Source organism: Ambystoma mexicanum, chromosome 4q (assembly GCF_040938575.1).
Source record: "Ambystoma mexicanum isolate Mex_15411 chromosome 4q, UKY_AmexF1_1, whole genome shotgun sequence".
In the NCBI taxonomy this organism is placed as follows: Eukaryota; Metazoa; Chordata; class Amphibia; order Caudata; family Ambystomatidae; genus Ambystoma; species Ambystoma mexicanum.
In genome coordinates this window covers 1,127,316,032-1,127,335,402 of record NC_090928.1, presented here as the reverse complement: position 1 = coordinate 1,127,335,402, position 19,371 = coordinate 1,127,316,032, and the positions used below count along the sequence as shown (strand labels likewise).

The following is a 19,371-nucleotide window of genomic DNA, read 5'->3' as shown; positions in this document are numbered from 1 at the left end:
CGTCCAAAGCGCTGAAGGAGCTTGTTTTATTACCAGAGAAGGCGTTTATGGGGATCTGGAGGTCTGAAAGAGCGTCTAAGCTCAGTTCCCCTCTATTGGTGTCATCTTTGAGTGCTTGCCAACCCTGCCTGAGTCGTAAGTGGGCGCCACCTTCCCTAAGTGGGTAATATCATCCTTCCACCTGATGTTTTCAGAGCCAGGCTCCAGCCCTGGTAATTTTACATCTCAATGATAGAAACTCTCTCCTCTCTGGCGTCTCTGCCACAGTTGTCCATGAATTAATCGAATGCGAAATGTCCACGGAAGAAAATACCGGAAGTTATTTGAACGAAAATGACTTTCGTTATTTTCTCCCACTGACATTTCTGGCAATCCGCTCCCCTCCAACCGCCTTACTGACCTGTTGGCGGAACACATCGCTGTGTGTCGCCGACTCCCTATCTACCTGCGATGCCAAGTCCCGTCACTTACGTGGATGGGAACTGGCGCGCTTCAGGGTCCTTTTTTTATTTTAATTTTTTTAACTTGACCCTACTGGGAGCAGGGGACACCCGCGCAAACCCTGATGCCACTATAGTGAACAAGGGTGCAGAGGACATCCCCGTACCTCTTCTCCCCTTGTTCTGAATGGTAGAATTGTTCAAAATCTTCGGCTGTACATAATTTTGGTACAGCCGAAATTCGAATAATTCTACCATTCGTTTTTTTTTTACTTCAAACTTTCATATGGATACCTTGGGCCACATCCCTGCTCCTCCTAAGGGCTGGTCAGCACAGCACTGCACCCTCATAACGGCAACTAAGAAATGTGATCAAATCTCCCCGTCCTAAGAGAATTACACTGGGATGTCCTTTAAAGGTGCCTGCATCACATATAAGGCAACTACTGCACAGACAGCAGCCTACGTAGGAGCCCGCCCATTGCGACGCTGAAGACTAAATTAGCACACCAACACAAAACCAGTAGACAGGCCTTCTCTTGCTATGCCAAAGCTTACTGGAACACCATCCCGGTTGCAATCAGGACTGCTCGCAACACTCCCACAGTTCAGGAATGAACTGAAGATCCTGCTGTTGAGGGAATACTTAAGCATCACTCAGGACTCGCTACTCTTAGGTTTATACAACCCGATAGCATGGATATCTAAGCAACCTTCTTTTTCCCAATGTCTTTTTACCCCAAATTACTTGGAAAGCACTCTGTTGCTCCCTAGCTAGGTGCAAGTGTTACAAACCAAAATACAAGAGCCCAATTCATATCCCCTAACCTCAGTAAATAGATCCTGGCTAGGCACCACAGATTCATCTGCACACTGTTGTGAGCTTCCTGTTCCCTCTATGGGTCCAGATTCAATGAAAACACCAACTGACTATAAAAACACCAGACTCAACTGTCCAGGCACCATTGCAATCTACAATCAAGTCAATGGCTCTAGTTCACGTGAGTCGTGCTCCCTGTCCTCATAACCGTTGCCTGGCATCATCATGCTATCATGCTGAAAAAGCCTCACATGGTAAAAATGTTGCTATTCTGAGAAGAGGTGCTAAAAATAAAGTTTAAGTAAAGTAATAGGTGCTAGTAAAGGTGTTTAATCTAAAACAATGACTTTTAAGTTTTTGCAACTTCATCATGACTGTAATGTTTGCTTAAAATCTATTTTCAGATCAAAATTCTTAGGCCAGAATATTTAACTGGTGCTGTCCGAGAGTTCATTCTGGAGAAGATGGGTCCTCGATATCTTCAGAGCGGTGGGGTTCACCTGAAAGAAGCATACGAGGAGTCCAATGCCAGTACCCCATTGATATTCATTCTCTCCCCAGGTAGGTCCTACATTTGTTTATCTAGAATATTGAAGAATCGTGGAAATATATACTTTTGACTCACCATCCCATTTGCTTATAATTCCACAGCGTGTAGGTTCTATACTGGTTGTCTACGTGATGTGGCATGCGTAGAAGACTTTTGGCAGTGTAGTGGCTATCTGGTTCAGCATGCATGATCACAACCTTTGGCAGTATACAGGATATCTGTACAATGTGGCATGTGTTGCGCAAGACCTTTGGAAGAATACTTGATATCAAGTATGATGTGACATGTATTGAGCAGGATATTTGGAATTTGGCAACATATACTGGCTATCTATATGATGGGGCATGTGTTGAGCAAGACACTTGTCAGTATACTTACATCTATATGATGTGGCATGTGTTTGCAGTATACTTACATCTATATGATGTGGCATGTGTTGAGCAGGACTTTTATCGCTAGAGCAACTCACATGGTTCAGTAGCTCAGTTAGATACAGTGGCAAGCTCTGTGTGTTATGTCTTTGTCATTACATTTTATTCTTTTGTCCACATTGCATTGCTCCTAGTAGTATTACAATTAGAGGTATGGGTTCAGGCTATTCATTTTTAATTCGGGCAAGACCAACTTACTCTCCCTTCCGCTTGACTTTGGTCAAACACTGAAGAAGCAATTTGATTTTCAGTGTGTGCTTTATAAAGGAGTGCATTTAATGATGTTTTATTTGTAACATCTCACAATGATTGCACAGGACCTTGTTAGCCAATTGTTTGCATGAAATCCAAACTCTCTGCCTTCCTCGTATCAATGACCCATCCATATCACATAACACCCTGACTGTGTGTCCTTGCATCCTCCCGTGATCCCCTGACCGTGCGCCCGCGCTTGACTTGCACCCTAGCCCCCCTGGTCCCTCGCAATTGTTGATTGTGTGGTTACTTGCAACTCCCTAAATGCGTGGCTCGCAACTTCTTCACGTTCCCCGACCGCGTGTTCTGCGCACTTCTTCTCCCCCCTGCTCCCACGCGCCCTCTGTTCTTCCTGGACTGCCCTAATCACTGGTTGTCCAACTGCCCTGTTTTCCGCCGTATCTTTGCCTACTTAGGTCATCACTCTTCATTGCTGTTGTTTTTCCTCACTGACTGCCTGTATTTCTCCTTAGTTTCCTCCCTCTTCTAGGTCTGCTTTCGCCGATTTCTCCTGTTTGTTTTTCGTGTTTTTTTTATTCGCCTCACTGATTGCACTCTCCTATATTGTACTGCTTTGTGTTCCGTTGCACTCTTCCTTCCTCCAGGTTCTCCTTTGCTAACTACTTTGTCCTTGCTGTTTTTGGTTTTGTCTTCTTGCACATCGTTCACTTAGCAAACTGTTCTACTATTGTCTGAGCTCTTGACGTATTGGTCAATTGTCTACTATTGTCCCGTCCCTCCTTGTCTCATCTGCTTGCACCCCTTCCTGTGTCCTTACCTAGTGTCTCCCTGCCTCCCCCCTCAACCTCTTTTTTATTCTTCTCTCCTCTCCCTATCTACTCTATGGTGCTCTTTGTTTCTCCTATCTTTTCTAACTGCTTCTCTATCGACTATCCTGCTCTCCTCACTAAATCTGGTAGGAAGAAGTTTAAAAAGGACATCCTGGTCTCCAACCCAGGCCTCCCTATCGTTGACACCTATACCAGTGCTTCCTCCAGCAAACCCTCACCAACATCCTTTTTGTCGTGCCCTCGACAGACCTATGTACTCATCATTTGGTCTTTGTGCTTTCTGCTTTCTCTTCTTCTCCCATTAATGGTGGCACCAGGTGGGAGGCCCCCCTGGAACTCCTTCCACTCCTCTAAGGTCATCATTAATGTTTACCTGAATGGTACCGTTTTGGTCCAAGGCCCTCAGGCCAAACTTTTCCTCTTTGATAGACGCTTCCCGTGCCTCGTCAATTTCCTTTCTTCTCCTGCTGCCCTCTCTCCTCCCTCCACAGCTTCCTTGCCTCCCCCCACTGTCTCCTCCTTGGATACCTTGCCCTCTCCATCCTCTTCTGCCCCTCCTCTGGCTTCATCTACACCTCTGCAGGACGTACCACTGATTTGCACCCCTCCCTGGAAGTCTATCAAGGACGGCAACCTTCTCCATATTGCCAGTTTCAACTCTCGCTCAGCTGTCAAACACTCCTTTGACATCTGCCGCCTCCTGGAACAACTTCACCTCGATGTCCTCGGTTTCACTGAGACATGGTTCACGGCCAGTTCTGTAATGAGCTATGACACTCTCCTCCATGATAGCTACACGATACTCTCCGCGCACAGATCCAACCATTACGGGGATGGAGGGTGTAGCCTTGATCTTCCAGGAGTGGATTCCTGCCTCTGTTATTCCTACTGGCTATTTCCTTGCTATGGCTACCATCTATCGGCCACCTGGTCATATCTCCTCCTTCCTCTCTGAGTGGGTGGACCTCTCCTCCCCCCTCCTGCTCTCAACCACTCAACTCCTCCTTCTTGGAGACTTTAGCATCCACCTGAATGCCTCCTGTCCTTCCTCTGGACTCTTTTGCGACCTCTGCGACTCTCTCTCACTCTCTATTCTCCCCTTTGACCCAACTCACTCTGCAGGGCACACTCTGAATGTTCTGATCTCTTCAGACCTTCCCCTTTTTAACCCTTTCACCTCTCCTCTCTCCTGGAGTGATCACTTTCTCCTTTCCTCCCATCTCACCCTCTCTACCCCTCAGGCCAAGCCAACTCCAGCACTGCCAACTACCTTCTCAGTTATCCGACCCATGAAGCGTGTGTCAGTTGAGGCTTTTGCCGCCACTTTCTCACCCCCCATAAGCTGACTCACACCATGATTCAGCCCTATCCATGCTCCACTCTGCTATATCTGATACTCTTGATGTTCTTGCCCCTATCATGAGGATTTGCTTGAAGCCTAAAGCCAAGTGCAATTCCTGGTACGACTCAGACCTCGTCACCCTTAAACGCAAGTGCAGGATGGCTGAGAGGAAATGGCGTGCTTCCGGTGTATCCTCTGACAAACTGGCCTGCCACCTGCTCCAAAGGCAATAACGACTCTCTGTCCGCTCCAAGAAGAGAGCCCACATCCAAGCCTGCGTCTCTGCGGCATCTAACAACTCGACTGAACTCTTTAAAATCTGCAAGGATCTGGCCAATCCTGCTGCAGTCTCTACCTCTCCTGTCCTGTTCCAGGCCCTCTGCATGGCCCTGGCTTCTCATTTCATCTCTAAAACTCAGGACATCCTGTCCTCTCTCTCTTCCTCTCCCCCTCCTCCCCGCTCTTCCTCTGGCTCCTCTTTGGCCACCTCTCCTCGGTCCTTCTCTGCCATTCCCCTGTTCTCCCCAGACTAGGTTTCTAGACAAGTCCGGTCTATGAAAGTCTCGTCAAAACAGGTTCTCCCCTGTTCCTCCAAAACCCTCAAGGGCCAGATTGACATCCTGGCTCCTGTTCTGGCTGACTTCTGTAACCACTCCTTTGCCACTGGATTCTTCCCTTCCCCCTGAAGCACTCCCTTGTGTACCCTGTTCTTAAGGAACCCTCAGCTGACACCTCCTGCCCGGCTAACTTCGCCCAATGTCCATCACTCCTTTCCTGGGCAAACTCCTGGAAAAGCTGGCCATCTCCCAGCTTAAACTTCACACTGAATCTGTTGATTGTCTCCATCACCATCAGTCTGGCTTCAGAGCTCCCAGAAGCACGGAAACCGCTCAGCTGAACATCCGTGAAAACCGGCTCTCTAACCTTGATTCCAGTACCCCTTGCGTCCTCATCTTATTTGATCTCTCTTCTGCCTTTGACACGATCAACCATGCCATCTTGCTCAACCGTCTCCGTGATAACCTGGGTATCACTGATCAGGCCCTGGCTTGGCTGACCTCTTTCCTCTCCGACCGATCCTCCCAGGTCGAACTTGGGTCATTCCTCTCTTCTATCTCTCTCTCTACCTGTGGCGTTCCCCAGGGGTCTTACCTCTCTCCCTGGCTGTTCAACCAATTCAACCAATACCTGACACTTCTTGCCCACCGCATTGCTGCTCTCTTCCCCAACTTTCAGTGCTATGCGGATCATATTCAGCTCATTTTCAGGCTCCCTTCTGCCCCCTCTTCTCCTCTCATTTCTGACTGTCTGTCTGCTATCCAGGAGTGCTGTGCTGCCAATGATCTCTGCCTTAATGCCAGTAAGACTGAGATTCTCATCATCGGCACACCTGCTCCCTCTTTTACTATTACTCTCTGGCCGGCCTCTCTTGGCCCTCTTCCTGCTCCCACTTGTGAGGCTAAAAACTTCAGGGTCATCTTTGACTCCACACTCTCCTTCTCTCCTCACATCTCCGAAGTCTCTAAGAAGTCACACTACCAACTGCACCTCCTCAGAGGTAGTCTTCCTTTCCTCTCCTTCCCCCAGAGCTCACTGTCTCCAGAGCTCTGGATCTCTCTAGGCTGGACTTCTGCAACAACTTCTTTCTAAATCTGCCTGCCTCGACTCTCCGCCCTCTACAACGTATCCAGAACAGGACTGCAAGACTTGTCCTTGGCCTCAAGCCCAGGATCGTATCTCTCCAGGACTGAAATCTCTGCACTGGTTCCAGTGGCTGCGAGGATTAAGTTCAAAACCCTCTGCGTTTTCCACAAGGCCTTCTGGAGCCTGGGGCCTCAATACCTTCAACTCTCTCTGCGTAAATATCTTGCTTCTCGAGCTCTTCGCTCATCCGCTGTCATGGTGCATGCTCCAAAACACTTGGAGCTGGCGGGCCTTTCCCAGTCACTGACACCCATCAGGGCTTATAAAGCCCCAAAGAGTAGTAGGGACTTCCTGGACTCAGTCCTGGCGCCGTTGGCGCCAGGCTCATAATTTTTCATCTGGTAATGCACTACATGGGACTACATACAGCCCAGTCAAAGGGGGCTGAGTCATTTGGCTTATCCTGGGTGTGGCTGTGGGACTACTTTACCTGTGATTGCAGAATGAGGCTGGAGTGACTATTTTATTGGAACTACTTACAAGGCTATTTAAACCACACCCTACCGACAGAACACGCTTCGCGTTATTCTGCACTCCTGCAGCGTAACGCTCACCGTGTCTGCTTAGCTCCAGTACCTGAACGCCAGCAGCCACGCCCGTTCTGGAACTTCCATCCATCCGAACCTGAGAACAGAAGAAGAGAAGAAAGAAACAGGAATTAATACTAAGTTTTCGACCTTACCTGAAGGATTCCATCTGAGCGGCCGCTCCTCCAGCTGCACCTGCAGAAAAGAAAGCATCTGCAAGAACATCTGATACTCACGCAGAGACCGCTTCCCTTGGGATTCCTCTGCAGCGGTTACTCCGATCGCCGCTCCGGAGCCACGCTGCACCTGTTTGCAGGAAAGAAAGGAACACAGCAGGTTAGTCGCACACAGGAAGAAACCATTATAGAGACATTAGGCGCCACTCACGAACGCTATACTCACCCGCATAGAATCTGCTCAGCGTTGAAGGACGAGTCAAATCTTCATTAAAAAACTGCTCAAGACCGTGTCTGAAAGAAAGGTGAATACAAGGTTAAAACTTGGGTAATAAAGACATTTAAGCAACTATTCCAAGCATCTATTGGTATAGAGACTTATCTGCTGAGTCAAGTAATTCAAGACTCTGCTACACCCCCACAGGATCAGTGAAGCAACTTCATCCAGGGAGAGACTGTCATATTGCGCTCCTGCACGAGATCGCAGGACAGAGAGTCCACCACTAAACAAACCAAGGTGAGGCTGAAGCAGAGAGGGGGCATTAGGAGGTTACGGGAGGTGGGAACTCAACCCCGCTCCTCACAGTGCTAACATCCTATTTCGACCTTGTAGGCAAAAGCATTCGAGGAAGTGACAGGGAAGGAGAAGTCACGTGCAAGTCTCTCCATCCAGCCCTGTACCGCCAGGGCAGACATCATTCCTGCATCTTCGAGAGACGCCCCCGAGGAGACCAGGTGAGCGTGACAGAACGCGAAGCCTTCATAAAACATCCACCTGGGCGTCATGGAAATCTCAGAGACTGACCAGCTAGCCCAGCTTTTGGGGGAACTCAGGGCTGAGTTGCATTCAGCCAGGCAAGAAAGCAATGCCTTACGCAGAGAATTGATTGTAACCAAGGATCGGACAGATGATCTCCCCAGACAGTTACTACAATCACAGGCGGGGCAAACCTCGCTACCCGGATCGAGTTCCATGGTCCCGGCTTCACCAAGCAATCCAGTACAGGTGGTCCTTCCAGGAGCCGTACCTTTAGCACCCCCAGAACGTTTTGCAGGAGATTCAAAAAGGTATGCGGTTTTCATGAAACAGTGCCATCTGCACTTCCTATGTAGGCCAGGGGCCTTTCTGAATGATCAATCAAAGGTGCCTTTGTGCTGTCATATCTCACTGGCAGTGCTGCAGACTGGTCGGTACCTCTAGTCAATCGGGATGATCCCATTTTGCGAGACTTCCAGAGGTTCCAACTGGACATGGAAAAGTTGTTTGCCCGGCACTCTCAAGGGGAGGCCTTAGATAACGAACTCCTATCTCTGCGTCAAGGGAATCAAGATCTGTTAACGTACATCGCAACCTTCAATAGGTTGGTAGTGGAAACTGGTTGGCCGGATGACAAAAGAACAACGTTGTTTCATTGTGGTTTGAGAAGCGAGGTAAGACGTATTAGCTCAAGTGGTCAATCCACCCAGAGACTGTGCTGAATACATAGACTTGGTTGTCCAGCTTGATCATAGGTTGCAGAACCGTAAGGCTGATCGAGCTAGAATGGACTCTCGGGTATTTGTGCGTCCAAAGGAATTTGCTTCCAAGACTGCTGACGTGTCCGAACCCATGCAGATTGGAGGGGTGCGAGGACTGCTATCCAAGGCTGAAAGAGACAAGAGAAGGCAGCAACAGCTGTGCTTATATTGTGGAACAGCCGGCCACTTCCTCTGTGAGTGCCCAGTGAAACCACCCAAGAAGACAGTAGGGGTTGCCGGCTAGACCGAGGCAGAACCAGTTCCAGAAAACTTCCCCGTCTGACAAGCGTAGAGGTCCGTTTGTCGAGCGAAAAGAAGGACTCCCAGACCTCGCACCTAGCTTTGCCAATGATCCTCATAAGTCACCAACAGCCGTCTCGAATGCATGCAGTCAGAGCATATATCGATAGCGGAGCCATTGGGAACTATATGGACCAAGAATTGGCTACAAGGTTGAATCTTCCTCTTTGCGAGAAGGCAACAACTGACTTAGTCACCACTGTCGACGGAACTGAGATTTCTTCGGGACCGGTAACACATTCAAAGACAGAGATGAAGCTTTTGTGCCAAGATGGGCATCGGGAAGCCATTGTGTTCGATTTAATCAAGGCTCCACAATTCCAAATAATCCTGGGAATGCCATGGCTAGAATCACACAATCCTTGCATTGACTGGCGTGCGAAGAAGCTGACCTTCTCAGTCAAGTGTGCTCAAACTTGTTATCGAACAGAAGAACCTTTGACCAAGGAAATGACTACGATCATGAGTTTAACAAATCTGCTACCCCAGGTATACCAAGACTATCAAGACGTCTTCCAGAAGGATCAAGCCAATAGTCTTCCCCCCATAGACCATACGACTGCCAGATCAACCTCATACCAGGAGCTCAGATTCCTTGTGGCCGAATCTATGCGGTCACCGAGCCTGAAAATCTGCATTTAAGAAAGTATCTGGACCAGTACCTGTCAAACAGTTTTATCCGGCCGTCCAAGTCCCCGGCAGCCTCACCCTTATTCTTCGTGCCTAAAAAGGAAGGAGACCTTAGGACTTGTATCGACTACCGCGCATTGAACCAAGTCACTGTTAAAAACCGTTACCCCTTACCTTTGATTGCTGAACTATTGGACCAAGTTAAAGATGCACAGATTTACACCAAGTTAGACCTCCGAGGAGTGTACCACCTAGTACGAATTAAGAAAGGAGATGAATGGAAGACCATTTTCCGTACTAAATATGGGCTATTGGAATACCAGGTAATGCCTTTCGGCCTGTGTAACCCCCCCAGCGGTGTTTCAATATTTTATGAATGACGTCCTGCGAGAGTTGATCGATGTCTGTGTCGTGGTATACATTGACGACATTCTGGTATACTCCTCTTCTGAACAAGAACATGTGAAACATGTCCGTGCTGTTCTGGACAAACTTCGGCAACATAAACTATATGCTAAATTAGAAAAATGCTTCTTCCATGTTACAGAGGTCGAGTTCCTTGGGTTTATCTTAACCCCTCGTGTTTGTACGTATGGATTCGCGAAAAGTTGATGCCATCCTCAACTGGCCTTCTCCAACCTCAATCAAAGTAGTTCAGAGTATGTAGGGATTTGCAAATTTCTATCGTCGCTTCATTCCAGGTTTTACGCACCTTGTGCACCCCATCACCTCTTTACTGCGAAAGAATAAACGTTTCCAATGGTCAGAAGAGGCGGAAAAGGCTTTCCAAAATTTAAAACAAAAATTCATCTCAGCTCCAATCTTGAAGCACCCTCGTCCAGATCTCCCGTACGTGGTTGAGACCGACGCTTCCAGCTTGGCAATGGGAGCAGTCCTTTCTCAAAGAGATCCTGAAACGGGTCAACTACACCCGGTGGCCTTTTGGTCATGGAAATACATGGCACCAGAATTGAACTACGCCATAACAGACAAGGAACTTTTAGCCATCAATGCGGCTTTCAAAGCTTGGCGGCATTACCTCCTAGGAGCAAGGCATAACATCACGGTAATCACTGACCACCGCAATCTCCAATACCTAAAGTTGGCAAAGGCACAATCATCTCGCCAACTTCGATGGGCGTTATTTTTTGGGGAATTCGATTTTGTAATTACTTACCGGCCTCTTTGTCGCAATGGAAAAGCGGATGCCCTGTCCCGTATAGGAGTAGATGATGCACACGCAAGTCCATATCCAGTACCCATCATCCCTGGAGGAAGAATCCTGGGAATTACTACGTCTCTAACTTTAGATGACATTCATGAAGAAATTGCACACCTCATAGATACCAACACTCTGCAAGATTGGCCAACTAAAAGTCTGCACCACTCAGTCTCAAACCATTTGCCTTACTTTCAGGACATCTCTATCTATCCAGCAAGGACCTTCAGAACAAGGTAATCTCAAATGACCACGAATCTCTGGTAGAAGGTCACAGTGGAATTGCTAAAACCGAAGCCAAAGTCAAACGACACTTTTGGTGGCAAACCTGGCGTAAGAACATCAAGCAATTCGTATTATCATGTGGAATTTGTGCACAAAACAAAGCCCAAAAAAAAGATCACCCGGTCTACTGCAACCTCTGGATATTCCGGCTACACCTTGGCACACATTGTCTCTTGATTTCATCACAGACCTCCCTCCATGCAATGGATTCAACACCATTTTAGTGGTAGTAGAATTATTTTCCAAAATGCTCACTTCATTCCCCTAAAAGGTTTACCCTCAGCTGCAATCCTGGCCAAGGAATTCCTTGAACAGATAGTCCGAATATACGGATTTCCTTCCATCCTGATTTCAGACCGAGGCACTCAATTTATTTCACGTTTCTGTAGAAAATGTTGCGAGTTAGCTCAAATCGATGTAAGACTTTCTACCAGCCACCATCCACAAAGCGATGGTCAGACCGAGAGGACCAACCAGACTTTCGAGCAATACCTAAGATGCATGTTACACCAAACAGAAGGCAGTTGGAAGGATATTTTGTGGATAACAGTATGCTTATAACAATTCCGTATACTCCAGCACTGGGCAAAGTCCTTTTTATACAATATATGGAATGCACCCACGAACCTCCAATCTTGATCCACCTTAACTTCTGGAAATGCCAGCTGTAAGCAGCTTACATAATACCATCACTCAAGCCTTTAAACAAGCGACAGATTATCTGAGGCAAGCTAAGGAAAGATACAAGAAATCAGCAGACGTACATAGAAGTGAAGCTCCAAAGTATCAAGTATGGGATGAAGACTGGCTGGCCTCGAAACACATACCAGTGAAAGGAACCCATGCCATCAACCCCAGATATTTGGGTCCGTACATAATAAAGGCCATCATTAATCCGTTAGCAGTAAAATTGGACCTACCCCCGCACATGCGGATTCATCCCGTGTTTCACGTCTCGCTTCTGAAACCAGTGCAACCAGGGACCCGCATACAAAAACCACCCAAACCAATTATGGTCGACGGGGAACCTGAATTTGAAGTTAAGGACATTCTAGATTCAAAACTCATCAAATCAAAATGATTTTATTTGATTGACTGGAAAGGATATGGACCGTTGGCGCCAGGCTCATAATTTTCCATCTGGTAATGCACCACATGGGACTACATACAGCCCAGTCAAAGGGGGCTGAGTCATCTGGCTTATCCTGGGTGTGGCTGTGGGACTACTTTACCTGTGATTGCAGAATGAGGCTGGAGGGTCTATTTTATTGGAACTACTTACAAGGCTATTTAAACCACACCCTACCGACAGAACACACTTCACATTATTCTGCACTGCTGCAGCGTAACGCTCACCGTGTCTGCTTAGCTCCAGTACCTGAATGCCAGTACTCACGCCCGTTCTGGAACTTCCATCCATCGGAACCGGAGAACAGAAGAAGAGAAGAAAGAAACAGGAATTAATACTGAGTTTTCGACCTTACCTGAAGGATTCCATCCGAGCGGCCGCTCCTTCAGCTGCTCTTCAGTTTGCCGCACCTGCAGAAAAGAAAGCATCTGCAAGAACAGCTGATACTCACCCAGAGACCGCTTCCCTTGGGATTCCTCTGCAGTGGTTCCTCCGATCGCTGCTCCGGAGCCATGCTGCACCTGTTTGCAGGAAAGAAAGGAAAACAGCAGGTTAGTCGCGCATGGGAAGAGACCATTATAAAGACATTCGGCGCCACTCACGAATGCTATACTCACCCGCATAGAATCTGCTCAGCGTTGAAGGACGAGTCAAATCTTCATTAAAAAACTACTCAAGACCGCGCCTGAAAGAAAGGTGAATACAAGGTTAAAACTTGGGTAATAAAGACATTTAAGCAACTATTCCAAGCATCTATTGGTATAGAGACTTACCTGCTGAGTCAAGCAATTCAAGACTCCGCTACACCCCCACAGGATCAGTGAAGGAACTTGATCCAGGGAGAGACTGTCATATTGCGCCCCTGCACGAGATCGCAGGACGGAGAGTCCACCACTAAACAAACCAAGGTGAGGCTGAAGCAGAGAGGGGGTATTAAGAGGTTACGGGAGGTGGGAACTCAACCCCGCTCCTCACGGTGCTAACATCCTATTTCGACCTTGTAGGCAAAAGCATTCGGGGAAGTGACAGGGAAGGAGAAGTCGCGTGCAAGTCTCTCCATCCAGCCGTGTAAAGCCAGGGCAGACATCATTCCTGCATCTTCGAGCGATGCCCCCAAGGAGACCAGGTGAGCGTGATATCTGCCTCCAACTCCCTCAGGGTTAGTCGCTTCTCCAAGCAGCGAGTTGTTGGTAGATCTCTTTCTGGAACCGCCTCCCTGCCTCTCTCTGAAACTTGAGGACCATCTCTCGTTCCGGAAGCACCTCAAGACCTTCCTCTTTGCTTCTGCTTTCTCTCTTCCTCTCCCAGGCTGAACCCCTGGCTGAAACTGAAACTGTACTGGTCACCTGGCTACCCTCTGATCTCGGGCCCAGGTCCCCTCCCTGCCAGTTGCACACCTGAACTGCCCCCCGCTGGCAACCCTTGCACTCGGGGGCTGTTTCTGTATCTCTACAGTCTCCTACCAGCACTTGACACTTGATGTCTGCACTTGCCACCAGCTGGTCGCACTTTTTATTAATTTGTTTTGATTTATTTTACTGTTGATCCCATGTAATTCACTAGCCCCTCCCCTTTTCCCCTTGCACCTGTCCCATTGCCCCTCCCCTGCACTTGCACAATCTCAATGTATCATGACCTACAGAACGCGCCCCTTTTGGACTTCCTGGTCCTTGTCTCAACGGGGCTTGCACTCCCTGGTACTCCCAATATGGCCGGCCAGCGTGAAACACCTTCCTGGCTCTACACGTTGGACGTAGCATGTTCTATTAATAGACCACGCCCCCCGCGGCTCCGCGCGTCTCAATGCTATTGCGAAGTAGCGACCAGACGTGTGCTCCGTAGCTTGCGGTATTGCTTCCCTGATTCTGTCCCTACTAACTCCATTCCTAGTCCCTCTCCTTTCTTTCTTACTTCCTGGACTTGTGTGCTGAGTAGTGCACTTTCTTAATTTCCCGGATTCCTGGATCGTTGCATCCCGGAACTTTGAACGCATGCTGGAGTCGGAAGAGACTCGTGCACCCTTATTCAAGACTAGATCCGTCCGCAAGAAGGCATCGACCAAGAAATCCAGCAAAGATCGGACTCAGGTGAGAAGGGGGGAACTCCTTGACACAATGTCACCTGGCCTAGTAAGATCGTTGTCTCGGTCTTCCCTCTGTTCCCCCTCCCTTGCCGCGTCGCGCCTTGAAACACTTGTGTATAGGCGCGTTATAAAATGCCATATCATATCATATACCAAAACAAATGTGTACAATTGTTAAATGTATGTATGACTTTTCTCAAGTGTAGTTGCTTGGAAATGTAACTTCGATCACAAAGGTTGACAAGAATGTGTGTCCAAATGTGTAACACATTAAACTACAGTACAATGGCTGATAATTATAAACATTATGTTATGATATTTGGCATTTATATAGCGCTCTATATATCATTGGTATGACCTCAAAGCGCCTGTGGGTTGAATGCCCTCGGGAACCATAGTCCAGGTCAGTCGAGAGAGTAAGGTATCATGGGGTGGTTGCGTGCACTCATTATGTGAGCAGCTGATGCGATTGCCTGATGGTAGCTGCACCCTAACATTAGGTGTGGTGGTGTTGAAGTCAGTTGAAGGTGTGCAGTCTGGAGGTTGGTCTCCGAGAGTTGGATTCTGGCGATTTTAGGCCTGTGTAAAATGCTATGTGTGCACGTAAGCCGATTTTTAGTGGGGTATAGCTGCGTTCTAGCAGGGTGTTGAGATGTTCATGGAGTATTGTTCGTATGTGAGCAACCAGGCCGAAATTGATCGAGGGGTTTAGCTGCGCTCTATTGTGTGTTGGTGTAGAGAGTGAGCATAGTGATAGGAGAGTGAGTTTGGGGATACCAGGTATGAGGGCGCTGTGGCTAGTGGGTCATGGATCTGTAAGAATGAGTTGTTATTGAATCCGCAGCAGACTAAGGAACTCTAGGCTAACCCCTGCCTAGTATAAGTAACAGGTATCAAGATTGTTCCATGTACATGCGCGGATAATATTGATTGAAAAACATATTGTACTGTACTGTACAATATCTGTTTTTCAACCAATATTAACCGCGCATGTACATGGAACAATCTTGATGCTAGTCATAGGAGAGGTGAGTGTCTGGAGTGGAGGTTCTATTGTTACAAGTCCACTGTTCTGGATTTCATTTACGCGTTTCGTGATAGCTGCGTTCAGAGTGACTTATTAGTTGCTTTCAGTGTTGTCATTGCCCAGTATCTCCTCGAACATTTGTCCGCAGGTTGCATGGTGTCAGCCACCCTAGATGGTCTTAATCGGGTTTATGGAAAGAACCAGGTTTTTAGGGCTTTGCGGAAGGCCATCTAGTCTTGGGTGTGTCGAATGTGTGGAGGGGAGTGAGTTCCACAGAGTTGGAGCCAAGGTTGAGAAGGCGGATCCTCCAATCCTGGCTGTATTGGAGGTTGGAATCACTAGTAAGAGGGCAGTGCTTCATCTTAGGGTGTGTGATGGGAGGTAGGGTTTTATCTTCTCTTTGGGTACATTGGGCCGGTCTTGCGCACTGCTCGTGGGTAATGGATGGGGTCTTGATGGTGGCCCTTTGTCCGACAGGGTCCCAGTGGAGGGTGCAGAGAGCGTGGGAGATGTGGTCTCTGTTTCCCAGGGCGAGAAGGAGTTTGGCAGCAGCATTTTGGGCTGTTTGGAGTTTAAGTTGGTATGCTGGTGCTCCCAGGTATAAGGAGTTGGCATAGTCCAGTCTCGACATAAAAATAGACATAACAGTGGCGAGTCTGTTGGGATAGGTGAGAAAAGGGAAAATGCGTCTAAGGAGTTTGAGGTGGTGGTGACATGATTTTGATATCCTTATTGATCTGACGGGAGATGGGTAGTCCTGAGTCACAGCGCAGCCAAGGTTTTTGATTGTTATGGAAGGTGATGGGGCGTTCCAAGGGAGGGGAGGCTGTGGGAGTGGTTGCGGGAGAAGGGCAGTATTGCCGCACACCATGATTTCAGTTTTATCTGGGTTCAGAAGGAGGTGGTTTCTTGCATCCATCGGTCAACATCACGGAGAGATGCTTCAAGGTCGGGACATGGGTTGGTGCTTGTTTTGGGAATTCTTAGGATGATTTGGGTATCGTCAGCGTAGTTGTAACAGGAGAGGTTGCACACGCGGATGATTCCTGGTAGAGTGGTCAGATAGATGTTGAAAAGGAGAGCAGACAGGCAGGCACCTTGTGGTACTCCAGTGTTCACAGTGCAAGCAATTGAGACAAAAGGGGAGAGGAAGGCAATTTGTTTTCATCTGCTGAGGAAGGAATCCATTTTTTGAATACCGAGCCACGGATTCCTAGGGAGTGGAGGCAGTCGAGGATTGAATGGTTAATGGTGTCAAAGGCTGCTGACAGATCAGGGACAATCAGTGCTTCGCAACCCTCAGAGTCTGTCACGACCTTGAGATCATCCTTGATCTAGATCCAAGTGGTTTCTGTTCCATGACGTGGTCTGAAGCCTGATCGTGCAGGGTCAAGTAGATTGTTGGATTCTATGAAGCAGTTGAGCTGGGAGTATGCAGTCCGGTCAATGAGTTTCGCAAGAAATCTGGTTTTGGAGATCGGCCTGTAATTCTTAGGGTCAAGGGGGTCGAGGGATGCCTTTTTTAGAAGCGGTTTGAAATGCACTATTTTAAAGGCTGCTGGAAAGGTGCCTGAGGTGAGGGAGTCGTTTAGTATGGATCTTGCATGTTCTCCTGCACAAGTAGAGGAGAATATTTCTTTCAGAAGAGAGGTGGAGCAGGGGGGTGTCCAGTCAAAGGATCAAAAACAAAAGGATTGAATACAAAAGTTTAGAGTCAAAAGGACTGAAAAAAAGGTTGAATGCCTTTTTTTAAATGTATATTTATTTTTGGCTTCCGTATAGGTAAAAATAAGTGTTTTTTACACCCAAAACGGGGGTTTAGGTGGGGATCCCCCCAAAAAAAAATACGACCCTTTTTTCAGTTCTTTTGACTCGCAAGTATTGTCATTCGATCCTTTGTATTCGATCCTTTCACCTACAACCGAGCAGGGGTCGAGGGGGGATCCGGTGGGTCTGCTGCCGGATAGTAGATCTAGGAACTCGTCTCTCAAGATGGGTTCGAAAGAGTCGAAGGTTGGCAAAGTGGCCGTCAGGGCAACAGGATTAGACGGGGTAGGTGTAGGGCAGAGGGTGAGGGTGGAAAGTTTGGTGTTAAGGTTTGGTGTCCTATTAAGTGCAGTGTTGTAGAAATGTAGCTTGCTTTGAAACAGCGCTATGGTGACCTTTTTCAATTGTACCTAATCGCATATCATGATTGTTTCCTAGCCTTGAAAGCTCATGAAGAAGGTCCATTTACCATAACACGTCAAGCTTTAATAGAAATATTTGTATTTTTTAGGCTCTTTTTTAATGTATTGTTATATTAAGCCATTTCAATTATCTATTAGATTGTTGTAATGGAATTGTAATCGGACTGGAATTTATTTCTGTATGAAATGTTCTGATTATTTACACAAATATATCAACATACCATGATTTTGGGAAATATTTTGGGATTTTTGATTTGAATGTCGGAAAATTATATTTCTTTAATCAAAGAAGGTATTAATTCCTTTCATTCAGAGTTGAGCATTGATGGTCCCTCAGATGGCTCTGAGGGCCTCTCGTGTATATTATATATTAACCCTCTGTGCCTCAGTGTACCACATCAATAGCTCCTTAGTGAATGTAATAATTCTCTCAATAGTACTTGTATTGAGTTCTTTTGACCGTGTGGCGTGCAGTACTCCATAGGTATCAGTGAAGTCCTATGAGCCCAAGATGAAGTTAAAATACAATATTTACAACATGTTGTAGCCCTATATTATTTCATGAGATAAATAATTCATGAACCCAAAATGAGGTGGTGGGTAAAAATAGCTGGTATTAAAAATACAGCCGGTTTTTACCATTGCCGCTGTAATAAGTCCCTCCGAGAGAGATAAGGGTCATCTAGTTGACATCCAGTAAATTGGCAAAGCTAAAAAAGGGGGATGTTTGCGAGCAATTGGTGTATTCTGGAATACATATAATGGACTATTCTATTTCATCATGCATGGCTGATGCATGTTTTTGTTTGTAAAAAAACAAAATGCGCATAGGAAATAACAAAGAAGCTTCTTGAATATATGCTTTCTCCACTGCTTTGGAATGCCAAATTTGAAGGTTTTGAGCAAAAATACAGAGGAAATGTCTAAATGTGGTTTATTTAATTAATGTCATTCTAGAAAAAACATGCGGACGGGATAGATGAGTATTGGGCTATTTCATTAGAATTATCTAAGCTGTTCACAAGCCCCTGTTTTTATGTGTTCATGCAGTTGTGTCTTTGAATTGTATGTGTTCTTTTATCATTTGCCAATGGGCATTTGCCACTTGCTTAAACCATCACAGATGGTGTTCATTAGGCAAGACAGCACAGTCCACAGATTCCGATTACGTGGCAAAGCTTACATTAATGGGAAAGCTCACACACAACGCTAATTAAGCAATACTTCCACATTCTGGGGACAGTACCAGGCAGTCGCAGACCTCAGCCCTTGTTAAATGCCCAAGCAATGCAAGTGCGTTTTACGACGTCCAAGTTACATTACCACCCAGTAATGGTCTGAGGAGGGGGGCATTATTGCTATTAGAACATTACACCAATTGATGGTCGTGTCCTGATTGGAAGACACAGACGGAAAGAAGTGTGGGGCACTTAAAACCCCAGAGACTTTGAGTGTCTTGTTCCCGCCAAATAGGTTAAAGATATACATGAACATGAGTGAAGGACCTAAGATGACAATAAAGACATGTTGATTCTTTTATAGCCATTGCTACAGCTTTACATCTTTTTAACTTCTAACCCTTATTCTTTTGTTGCTTGAATCTTGAATAAACCTTGGGAACCATGTCAAAGTTGGTCTCAAGTGCACACCAACTCGCGAGGACCGTTTGAGTTTTAATTCAAATGATCAAGGAGGGTCTCACTATGGGCTGTCCCCCTCTCTCTCGTCCACCCTGGGGAGGTTCCCTGCCTAAAGCTTGTCACTAGAGATCAGTAAACCCTACTATCAAATACATGACTGTCTGGTCATGATAGTCTAAAGGCAAATGTCTTATCCATCTCACTTCCTTTGGGAACAATTTAGGTGACTCCTAATATAGGACCCTAATTATAATCCTGTTAAGAAGAGGAGCCTTTCAATTACAAAGGTCCCACTCCATCCTTTTCTGGCACGCT

At 46.9% G+C, this 19,371-nt stretch overlaps 1 protein-coding gene across 1 annotated transcript in view; it reads left to right on the top strand.

Moving 5' to 3' along the window:
- The window catches only part of DNAH14 (dynein axonemal heavy chain 14), a 2,000,441-nt gene that overhangs the window by 1,651,089 nt on the left and 329,981 nt on the right, over positions 1-19,371 (top strand). The window contains exon 75 of the mRNA XM_069608705.1: positions 1,665-1,821. Within this exon, the coding sequence (XP_069464806.1) occupies positions 1,665-1,821 (157 nt within the window). The remainder of the gene's footprint in view (positions 1-1,664; positions 1,822-19,371) is intronic.